Source organism: Lontra canadensis, unplaced genomic scaffold (genome assembly GCF_010015895.1).
Source record: "Lontra canadensis isolate GAN:19392208 unplaced genomic scaffold, GSC_riverotter_1.0 scaffold13, whole genome shotgun sequence".
Classification (NCBI taxonomy): Eukaryota; Metazoa; Chordata; class Mammalia; order Carnivora; family Mustelidae; genus Lontra; species Lontra canadensis.
Window position 1 is genome coordinate 12,536,246 of NW_022631007.1, and position 11,434 is coordinate 12,547,679.

Sequence of the window (11,434 nt, forward strand, 5' to 3'; positions counted from 1 at the left end):
GTTAAGCGGCTGCCTTTGGGTCAGGTTATGATCCCAGGGTCCTGAGATCGAACCCCACATCAGGCTCCCTGCTCAGTGGAAAGCCTGGTTCTCCCATGCCTGCCATCCCCCCTGCTTGTGCTTGCTGTCTTTCTCTTGCTCTCTCTCTGTCAAATAAATAAATAAAATCTTAAAAAACAAAAACCAAAAACAAAGTTAAAGGTAGTTTCTAGTAGAATTGAAAAGATTTATGTTTTTCCAAATCAGTTTTTCAGAACCAAAAACAACATAATCTACACTATAAAAGAAAATAAGCGACTTAAAAAAAAAAAAAAAGAGAGAGGTAGGCAAACCGTAACAGACTCTTAACTACAGAGAACAAACTGAGAGTTGATGGAGGGAGGTGGGCAGGTAATGAGCTAGATGGGTGATAGGAATGAAGGAGGGCACTCGTTGTAGTGAGCGCTGGGTGTTATATGTAGTAAGTGATGAATCACTAAATTCTACTCCTGAAGCCAATGTTGCACGATATGTTAACTAACTAGAATTTAAAGAGAAACAGAACAAAACAAAACAAAAAAAAAGAAAGAAAAAAGAAGGGACTAGTAAAAATGTAACAACATACAAGTAAGACAACAAAATGATACAGCTTCTCCTCTTAAAAGCAAATTATTATAAGATTGTGTTAAAAAGGAAACCTAACCATATACCAATCACAGGAGTCCAGTTTTCTCTCTCCATCCTCAGTAAAAACTTATGACACAGAAAGATTAAAACAATTTTAAGGAAACAAAAAACTGAAGTAAATTTTAATATAAAAATGTAATATGTGATTAAAACATCACTTTATATTGGTAAAAGATGATTTTATAGTTGTAAGATTTATTTTTGTCTTTTTGGTCTATCAATTACTCTGATCATGAATGTGGAGATCTCAAATTACGTTTGTGGTTTTATTTTTGCTTTCTGTGTTTTGAGGATATGTTATTGGGTGTATATAGGTTTTGTTTTTATGTAAAGACACTCAGTAATTCTATAGTAATTTCTTTTTAAGTTTACTTGTTTGGTATTTTCATTTTCATACTTTTACTTTCAAGCTTTATCTGGAGTATCTCCTTTATAAATAGCATGTTGTCAAATTGAGGTTTTATCTAGTTGGGTACTGTGCATTTTAACTGAGGAGTTCAGTCTATTTATATTCATTGTGATTACTGATCTATTTATCCGTATATTTTGCCATATTTTGTGCTTTGTATTTGTTCTACTTTTTTTGTTTAATTTCTTCTTTTTGATTGGTAAGTCTCTCCTTTCTCCCACACAATTCTCTTTGTACTCTCTAGTATTTTAGAAATGCAAGCTCTCTATTCTTTTAATGACTATCCCCCAATTTTAATTTCAATTAACATAGAATCTGTGAAGGAAAGACTTCCTGAAATGAAAGTGACAGAAACCAAATTATAGTGTGAACCATCACTATCCATCCATGAATAATGAAGTAAACTATCACAGCATGCAAACAAAAGAAAGTTGACAAAATTATCTGTGTGTGTGTGTGTGTGTGTGTGTGTGTATCATGTTTCTCCATTGAGAGAATTTTATATTCTGTAAAGATGGACTATGTTTTTTTTTTTCCCTCTTGCCCATAGGACAGTTTCAGAATTGGATCATGTTTTAGATAAGCACTGATGACAGTGGAAAACTCTTTGTTATTATAGAAATTAAGGGAAGAGTTTAGAAACTTATAAACAATTAATAGAAGAATTTTTTTTCTGTTGAAAATAATAAAAAACTGAGGCTTATACTTTGGATGTCCCTTCTTGGTTTCATTTTTTTAGTGATTTATTTTACTGTATTTTGTTAAAGTATCAGTCCACTATGGAATGGAAATTATTAAAGTTGGTTCCTTTCCAGAAGTGGTTTGAGTAGCATAGTGCTGGGCCACAGGACACCTCAGACACCAACTCAAAGTAGAAATGCCAGCTGTCAGGTGTGGGCTGTGGGCTCCCATGCCCTGCCCAGGGTGGGTAGATTCCTCCTGCATGCAGATTGCCTCTGAAGACAGAGGGAGGGCTAGAATGTTCCTCAGTCCATGGACAGTGTAGCAGCTGCTGCAGTGGGAGACTCGCAGCCTGGTGCCTGGTTGCAGGATGACCACAGTGACTTAGGTTGTTTGGGACTTTCAGGTGTTAGTACTAAAAGTGTCTGTTTCAGGAATTGTGGTTCCAGAGCTTTAAGCCTAAAAATATTTTCAAAACAAGTAGCATCAAATGTCGAGCTACTGCCGAAACAAACCAGCACAAGTCCCTCCTGGATGTCTGACCTCATGAATCCTTCAAGCCATGTCAGTAGTTACCCTGGTTTCTAGAGCTCCTAGCTGTAGGCTGGTGAGATGGTGCAAGGTGACAGGTGAGAAGTTGTACAGATGGTGCCACGGGCAGGTTAGTTGCAAAACCAGAAACCCTCTGGAGCTAGCTGGAGCAGAGCAGGGTGGGGCCAGGGCAGTGTTACTGCCAGCATTGATCCCATGGGACCTCAACCCAGAAACTGCAGCCAGCTGTCCCAAGAGTGAAAGGAAAACCACACGTGCTCTTAGGGGCCTTCTGGGCTGTCCAGGGCTCCTGCCTTCTCCACCTTTCTCTGCTTGCTGCCTCACAGCTCAGCGCTCCCAGCCTCTGGGACCTCTGCACAGTTTCACCCATGCAAGGGGAGAGAGCAAGTGGAAGCTTAGAAGGCATGGTGCCACATTCTACTAGTGTAAAAACAGGACAATGACTTCTTTGAAAGCAAAAAACAAAGTTGTCAAGTTTGTGAGCTAGTTCTTTGAAGTACAGTTGACTTCTTGACCAGTACAGTTTGGACTGTGTGGGTCCCCTTATACAGGTTTTTTTCTGATTAATATAGTGCTGTACTGTAAATGTATTTTCTCTTAGGATTTTCTTAACATTTTCTTTCCTGTAGCTTACTTTTTTAAAAGAATATGGTATATGATATACATAGAGAACTTGTGTTAACTGTTTATGGTATTAGTAAGGCTCTTTGGGGATTCAGAAGTTATACATAGATTTTCAACTTCATGGGTGGGGGGTGGCACTCCTGACTTCAACGTTGTTCAGAGTTTAACTATAAAATACAAGAAATTAAATCACTCTGTGGCAAATATAATCGAGGAAGGTCTGGACAGTATGAAGTGATAAAGGTCATATAACAACAGATAACAGGATAAATCAAGTATATTATTTTCAAAGAAATGTTAATTTAAAAAATCTTGCTAAAACCATTGAAACGTCAGGAAAAATTTAAACTATACAAATTGAGATCTAAAGACATTTATTTGTAAATTATTTTTTAAAAGATTTTATTTATTTGAGAGAGAGAGAGAAAACATGAGCAGGGTGAGGGGCAGAGGGAGAAGCAGACTCCCTGCTGAGCAGGAATGTGGGGCTGATGTGGGGCTCGATCCTGGGACTCCAGAATCATGACCTAAGCCAAAGGCAGGTGCTTAACTGACTGAGCCACCCAGGCATCCCTAAAGACATTTTAAAAAGAATAGCCACAGGACAACTTGAAAAAATAATTATCTCTGAAGGAAAAATGTCAAGGAATATGTAATTCCCCTATATTAGAAACAACATCAAAGCTAGGAAAAGATGGACGTTGGTGCAATTTGTGTTTTAAATTGTGATAAGAAACACACACAATTTACCATGTCTGCTGTTTTTAAGTGTATAGATTAAATAGTATTAAGTAAAGTCACATATTGAGAAGCAAATCTTGGCAACTTTCAAATAGTTCATTATTTTAAAAACTAGCAAATCTGATTTCAAAATCCTGTATTATCAGTAGATCCGCAAAAACAGTTTATTACTGTTTTTTTTTCATCTTTTTTTCTTTTAAGATTTAGTTCATTCGAGAGAGAGAGAGTCACACAAGCAGTGGGAGAGGCAGAGGGAGAAGTAGACTCCCCACTGACCTGGGAGCCCAACATGGGACTTGATCCCAGGACTGGAGATCATGACCTGAGCTAAAGGCAGATGCTTAACTATCTGAGACACCCAGGTGCCCCAAAATTGAAAGCAATTTTTTATAAAAGAATTCCAGGTGGGGAGCACCTGGGTGGCTCAGTGGGTTAAAGCCTCTGCCTTCTGCTCAGGTCATGATCCCAGGGTCCTGGTATCAAGCCCCGCATCAGGCTCTCTGCTCGGTGGGGAGCCTGCTTCCCCCCCATCTCTGCCTGCCTCTCTGACTACTTGTGATCTCTGTCTGTCAAATAAATAAAGAAAATCTTTTTTTTTTTTTAAAGATTTTATTTTATCCATTTGACAGAGATCACAAGTAGGCAGAGAGGCAGGCGCGGCGGGGGGGCAGGAAGCAGGCTCCCTGCTGAGCAGAGAGCCCAATGCGGGGCTCGATCCCAGGACCCCGAGACCATGACCTGAGCCGAAGGCAGAGGCTTTAACCCACTGAGCCACCCAGGCGCCCCAATAAAGAAAATCTTAAAAAAAAAAAAAATTCCAGGTGGAAAGTGCAGAGGGACTGAAAGGCCATTTTGCAACTTCCCCCACCCCACCCCAGGAAGCGCTCGATTTCCGGTGGGTCATCCATGGGTGGCGGCACCTGTGGTGAAGGAAGCTGTTGGCCCCAGAAAGAGGATGGCGGGCCTCACCTGTTGGGAGGCAGTTGCAAGCCTGTGGCATCACTGGCGACAGCGTCCTGTCTAAAGGCAGGAATCTGGATCCAATCCGCGTGGGCAGGGGGTGGGGCGGGCCGTCTTACTGGGCAGGCAGCTGGTTTCTCTGTGGTGAAGGATGAAGCGGGGAGCCCGAGAGCCACAGCAGCTGAGTGTCACTTGTGGCCCTCACAAGGGTCCTGGTTCAGACACACCAGCCATGAGGGTAACCCTTTGGAACAGGCGGGGAGATTTGATGTTATTAGATGTATGTGAGCTCTTGCTGGTGTCAGTGTGGTGATGGTGCTATGGGTAGATGCTGTAGGAGCGCATTCCTGTCTTTTAGGGTTGCATACTGAAGTGTTTGTGTGTGTGTGAGGGGTAGTTTGATGTCTGGAATTTGCTTAATTTAAAAGGTGGGGAGACAAGGTCATACATTGATAGCCTCATTCTGCTGGCCTCCCAGGATGAAATCCCCATAGTAAAAGTTAGAAGTAGGGGCGCCTGGGTGGCTCAGTCGATTAAGTGTCTGCCTTTAGCTCAGGTCATGATCTCAGGGTCCTGGGATTGAGCCCCACATCGGGCTCCCTGCTCAGCTCTCCCTCTCCTTCTCCCTATGCCTGCTGCTCCCCCTGCTTGTGTTCTCTCTGACAAATAAATAAATAAAATCTTTTAAAAAATCATAAAAGTTAGAAATTAATGTGATCCTCATAGGCATTTTAAAAAAAGGAAATTGTAAAGTCAGGCATAAGATTCTTTTGGGGCTGTGGGGAGAGCAGCTCTGGGTTGTCGCGGGTGCCCCTCCTGCGGGAGCGCTGAGGAGTAAGGCTGGCGCCCACCAGTCCCAGCACAGAAGAGCCTGGGCTCCATGGCGCTAATGGTCTTTAACGGAGCAGCTGTTAGAATGGATGGTTGATGATTTTGCCAAGTTAAGAAATTTGTAAAATAAGTTCCTTGAGCCCTGCAGTCATCAGTTAGAAATACCATTGTGAGAAGTCTCTTTTCTAGTAGGAAACCTGAAGCCGGAAATGCCTCTGATCAGAAATCCACGAAGGGGATCTTGGGGCACCTGGAGGGTTGGTGGCACGACAGAGCATGTTCCTGGACGTGAGGACCCGTACTGCCCCCCTCCCCCCCACCCCCTGATTTGGTGTAGTTCTAATGAAAATCCCTGTGTGGGACCACGTGTCCTTTTCAGATCTGAAAGTATCTTAAAGCTGCCAAATGTGGCCACGCAGGTCAGTGTGGGGACGTCAATAGAGCGGGCCCTGGGGCAGAGTCCAGGCCCTCAGGGGCAAGAAGAGACAGGCGCTCCTGGGACATAGGAAATTCTGCTTTATTTGTGAGTACGGGGGTAGGATGTGTACACACGTAAACCCAGGCCCATGTGTCGTGTGCAGAGGCCCGTGGCCCTGCTTCTGTGTGAGTACGGGCGGACCAGCTGGGAAGGGACAGTGTCATCTCCGCCCATTTCCTGGGCAGCGCTGTGCGGGGAGGTGGCAGGGACCCAGTGCTCCTGTCCCTCAGTGATGCTGCTTTGGGGAGTAGGTTCCAAGGAAAGACCAAAAAATGCCGGAAAAGCTTTGTTTTTAGAAAGACACTTACATCCCGCTAGTACCTGTCTGCCCGTGCAGCTCTGAAGATCGGCTGTGACCTACTGGATAACCTTTGTAGAATGTATTGGTATTTGCGTAATATTCATGAAGCTTTTCTTTTTTTAAAATTTTTATTTATTTTTTATAAACCTATATTTTTATCCCCAGGGGTACAGGTCTGTGAATCGCCAGGTTTACACACTTCACAGCACTCACCACAGCACATACCCTCCCCAGTGTCCAAACCCCCCCCAACCCCCCTCCCCCCACCAACCCTCAGTTTGTTTTGTGAGATTAAGAGTCACTTATTAATTATTATTAATTATTAATTATTAATATTGTGAGATTAAGAGTCACATGAGAAACACACGTTATAAAATAAGGAAATCAAATGTGGTATTAGACACTGTGTGATCACTATGAAACCACCTTTAAGAGGCGATACAGGTGAGTCTGTGAGCCTAGAAACCAAGGGGGACAGTGGTAAAGCAGGAACCAAGCCCCCCTGCCCAACGTATGACTTCTGCCTGGCTGCTTTGGCCTCTGACTCTCCCTGCCTCTTGCTTCCCCCACAGAATGTGATGCTGGAGCTTTCCAAACGCAGCCGCAGTGGCAAGTTCCGCCTGGTGACGAAGTTTAAGAAAGAGAAAAACAGCAAGAACAGAGAAGCTCGAAGTAGCCTGGGAGCCCCGGGTACCTGCCCTCCTGCTGTTCTTCTGGCTGTCCACGCCGGCTGTGGGGGCCATTGTGGTCTCTGCTTTTTCCTTGTGGCCTTTTGGTTCTTCCCCGTGGTCCCTGATCACGACCCCTATTGCCATGGTGTTTGTCTAGGGAGCTGCCCCTGCATTTGCAGCCCTGTGTTGTCGCTCCTGCCCGGGGTCACTCCCTGTGCGGACTCCGGTGACTGACACCACACTGCGTGCCTGCCCTGGATTAGGGGCTGCAAGGGGGGAGGGGGACACTAGAGGTGATAGGACACTCAGAGACACAGAGCTCACACTCCAGTCTTGTGCGGGGCCCACCGGGCCCGCCTCTTGTGAGGGGCTGCTGGTCCCTGGCCGACGACTTACGAGTCCAGGTCCCATGCTGGAGCCCGGGCCACCGACGCTTGCAGCTGGGGAGGTCAATAGCAAAGGGCACTCGAGGACATTTTTGGGGGAGTCTGTAAACTGGGGCTCTTAGCATGGCTGTTTCCAGTGCTCTCAGGGGCCGAGAAGCCCCGAGTTTGGATTTGTGGGTAGTGGTCACTGCCTTTGATTTTTCTTCTTCGCATGTTTGTCCAGCAGTTGGGTTTCTTTTAATGACGGTGGCTCTGGCTACATGAATCTCTGCCCGTTTCCCTTCCTGCTGTGGACCAGAAGTGACGGGACCCTCCAGAGAGGAGGGCAGGCTGGCTTCTGCGGCACGGTCACCTTGGCATTTACCTCTTTGGGGGTGTCTGGTCCCTCCTGGGACATGGGGGAAAGGACCAGGCTGATGGCCGACCTGGCAGGAACAGACTGCAGCTCCTTCCCTTGGAGAGCGGGTGGCTCCCTGCTGCTTTCTGCGTGGCTCTGGGCGGGCCTGCGGCTGGGCGGTGGGTGCCAGCTGCTGGGGGGGTGGGGTCCCTGCTGCTGGGGGTCTCGGGAGCCGGCTGTTGGGGGCGTCTCAGGGCCTGGCTGCTGGGTGTCTGGGGTGCCAGCTGCTGGGGCTCTGGGGTGCCAGCTGCTGGGGGCCTGGGGTGCCAGCTGCTGGGGGTCTGGGGTGTCTGAGGGGCCGCCTGCCGCCTGCCTCGCGCTGGGCTCTGGGCACTCACCGCATTCGTGCTTTTCCGTCTCCGACAGTTCACCTCTGGGGCACAGAGGAGGTTGCTGCCTGGCTGGAGCACCTCAGTCTCTGTGAGTATAAGGACATCTTCACGCGGCACGACATCCGGGGCTCTGAGCTCCTGCACCTGGAGCGGAGGGACCTCAAGGTACTTCCACATCGTCTCCTGGGAACCCGCCCCGGGCTTCCCTGCACTCCCTTCGCCGTCCCCCCTCTGACCTGGCCACGGCCCGGCGTCCGGGCTCTGCTAGAGGTTCTCTTGTGCTTGTCTCGGGGGATGCGCGACGGTGGCCAGCAGAGCGCCTCTGCCCCCTGGCACTGATGTCCCCAGCTCCCATAGCCAGACAAAGCCAAAGCGGACGTGATGGAGAACTTTGCTTTTCTTAATCTCATTGGACAAAGGAACTATTTTCACATTAAAAATCCCGTCGAGGGCGGGCGCCTGGCTGGCTGTGAGTAGAGCGTGTGACTTTTGGTCTCAGGGTTATGGGCTTAAGCCCCACCTTGGGGGTGGAGCCCACGTAGAGATAAACTCTGTTGGGGGACACAGCTCTATGCTAAGTAGTCCGCTGAGGAGCCCTGTGTGACAGAGGCCCCCAGCACGCGGGGGTCCCTCTCCCTTTGGAGCTGACACGCAGGCACCCCACCGAGATGCTGTGAGGGAACGAGTCCGAACGGTTTGGTTTCCCGGCACACAGGACGGTCACGTTTAGAACATGCAGTCTGTCAGGTGTGCGGCAGCGTTACATCTCAAAACTGTGCCTGCCTTAGTGAAAAAAATACTAGTCGCTAAAAACTGCTGACTGTCATTTGAGCTTTCAGTGAGTCCTAATCGGTGGTCACCGATGACCACAACAAATGTAATAGCAAAAATGTCTGAAATATTGTAAGAATTCCCAGTATGTGACACAGAGGCTTGAACAGAAGCTGTTGGAAAACTGGGACCGACAGACTTGCTGGACACAGGCTGCTAGGGGCCCTGAGTGTGGGAGGTGCGTGGGGTCCGCGGGTGCAGCGGTCGGAGGCAGGCTGCTCGTGGCTGCGGTTCGCGTGGGCCAACCCGAGCCTGGGGCTCCTGGAGCCATGTCCAGAGTGGGTGACCCCTCACCTGAGTGGGTGACCTACCCCTGGGGACGTCCTGGACGGCAGCTTTGTTGAGTCACTGTATCCCTGCCACCAGGCCAGCGTCCCGGGTCTGTCCTGCACGGCGGCAGGGACTGAGGCTTGTGGGAGGGGTGTGGCGGGCATCCGCACGACTCTTCGCGCGTGGGCCATCTCTGTCTGGTGTCACCATCTTCATTTTTTCTCCTTCGCTTGCATTCAGAAAGCCAGGTAGAAGGCCCGCGGGGGCCAAGCCCCCTTCCTGGCATCAGGGTGCTGTCCTTTTCGTTGCAGGACCTCGGCGTGACCAAGGTGGGCCATATGAAGAGGATCCTGTGTGGCATCAAGGAGCTGAGCCGGAGCACTCCTGCCACCGAGGCCTAGCCCTGGCCCTGTCGGCCTGCGTCCCCTGCGCCCCCCACGACTAAGGCCAGGCGCAGCGCCTGCCCCTTCTCATGGTGCTACTCCCTTTGCTCCAGACAGGAAGCCTTGCAGACGCCCGTTCTGTGACTGCTCCGGGGTCTCGAACACACCAACATAGCTACCTTGAAACAGCGCCTCGTCCCACCCGGCGTTATGTGGGGCGGACCGCCACCTCCCCTCCGCTCTTGCTGACCTGTGACCTGGGCCGGGCCTGACCTCCTGGGCCCTGGGGCTGCCTGGGATTGTCCTGTGGGTTCCTCATGGTGAGCCTCATCATCGCACACCGTGTGGCATCTCCCGGGCGTGCAGAAATTGACCCAGCTGGCAGCCTCCTGCACTGGAAAGTTCTTTCTGTGCCCACCAGCCACCCAGGTCTTGACAGCACCCCTTCCAGGCCACCCTCAGCTGATGTCCCATTTATGGATGAGGTCTTTCACAAAGATCTGCCTCTTGTCACTTGAGTGTGGCAGGAATGCATTGCCAGTCCTGTCCGTTGTCACTAGACCTGGAGAGGAGGCAAACTTGTCCTTCCTAAAGCCGGGTAAACGGGTGGCTGTGATCTTGGGCTCCCAGATCCCTTCCCTATTGCTTTTGGTCCCTTGTCCTGGTTGGTGCCCTCTCTTGTGGGACGTGGGATGTCTGTCCTGAGATGCCGTAGCCTCTCTTGTCTCTCCACAGAGGACGTATTTGCGTGAGCATGGTGGTGTGGGGAGAGAGTGCTTGCTGGGTGCTGGGAAGATGTCTCTCCCTATTCTGGGGGAGACCAGGCTTGGTCCCAGGCCAGCGTCCCGACAGTTTGACCGTGTGGATGGCTCTGTCTCATGCCACTCCAGCCCACGTCCCCAGCCCTTGTGGGCCCGGGTGGAAGAACAGTGTCTGGCTGCCAGCTAAGGCTCCATGCCCCAAAGGGGGTGCTGAGCATCGGTGTCTGCAGGCCACGCCACCCCATCTCCTGGAGCTCGCTTCACCCCTCGTCCCTGTGAGGGGACTGGGCTGCAGGTGCTGTCTGGTCACCCTTGAGGGGACCCTGGGGAGCTCACCACCAAACAGCCTCTACTTGCCACTCGCTTTGCAGGCCCCTGTGCCTCCCCTTTATTGGTGTGCCTGGTGGGCCCCTCCGTGAGCCAACCTGGCCCATACCTTCGGTTTGGGGGTGCTCCTGCTGGTGACCTTCCGGGTGCCCAGCCAGCTTCTGTCCCCAAGGGTGGAGTGGTAGCATTGGGTTTGGGGTGAATAGGCCTGTGCTCCGCAGGGCGCTCTGCTGCGCCTTTGGGGGTAGGCCGGGCAGCTGTGCGTGGCCTTCCCCACGCTAAGGTCCAGTGCCAGCAGATGGCCGTTCGGGACATGGAAGGCAGAGAGGAGTCATCTGGCCACCAGGAATCACTGGTTTTCCAGGTAGAACAGGCTGAGAAAGGAGACTGTGGGGACCTGAGCCTGCGGTGCCAGCACGGTGTCTGCGCTGTCCCCTCTGGCAGGGGCCGGGGACAAGCACGCCCATGGCAAGTGGGGGAGTGGCGGCTGCGGCTGCGTCTGAAACTGCGAGCCACCCCAGGCCCTCCCGGCCCTCTCTCGGGGAAGCCTGAGGGCTGGGTCAAGCATGGTGTTTAAAATTAATGTGTTGTCAGTGATGAAAACAACACTGTTTACGTAGAAACCATTTTTCTGATTCTAGTAAGTTAGAGGTGAATGGAGTAAATGTGAGTGTCGCATGGAAGTGCACCGGTGTGGGGCCAGCGCTGCGTTGCTGTGGGGGCCGCGTCGCCCTCCGTGGCCCGCTTCTCTGCCAGGCCCCGATGTTCCTGCTGTGGCTGAGCGCGGTCCCGCTGGGACCCCAATCCTGTCAGCATGGAGGGAGGAAGGGTCA

The 11,434-nt window shown here is 50.2% G+C and overlaps 1 protein-coding gene across 2 annotated transcripts in view; it reads left to right on the forward strand.

Annotated features, from left to right (window-relative positions):
• The window catches only part of DGKD (diacylglycerol kinase delta), a 113,555-nt gene extending 103,367 nt beyond the window's left edge, over positions 1-10,188 (forward strand). The window contains exons 28-30 of one of the 2 annotated variants that reach the window (XM_032857525.1): positions 6,816-6,933; positions 8,064-8,194; positions 9,442-10,188. In XM_032857525.1, coding sequence (XP_032713416.1) covers positions 6,816-6,933; positions 8,064-8,194; positions 9,442-9,531 — 339 coding nt within the window. In that variant the 3' untranslated portion in view covers positions 9,532-10,188. The remainder of the gene's footprint in view (positions 1-6,815; positions 6,934-8,063; positions 8,195-9,441) is intronic. The other variant, XM_032857527.1, reaches the window with a different exon arrangement.
• The last annotated feature ends 1,246 nt before the right edge of the window (positions 10,189-11,434 follow it).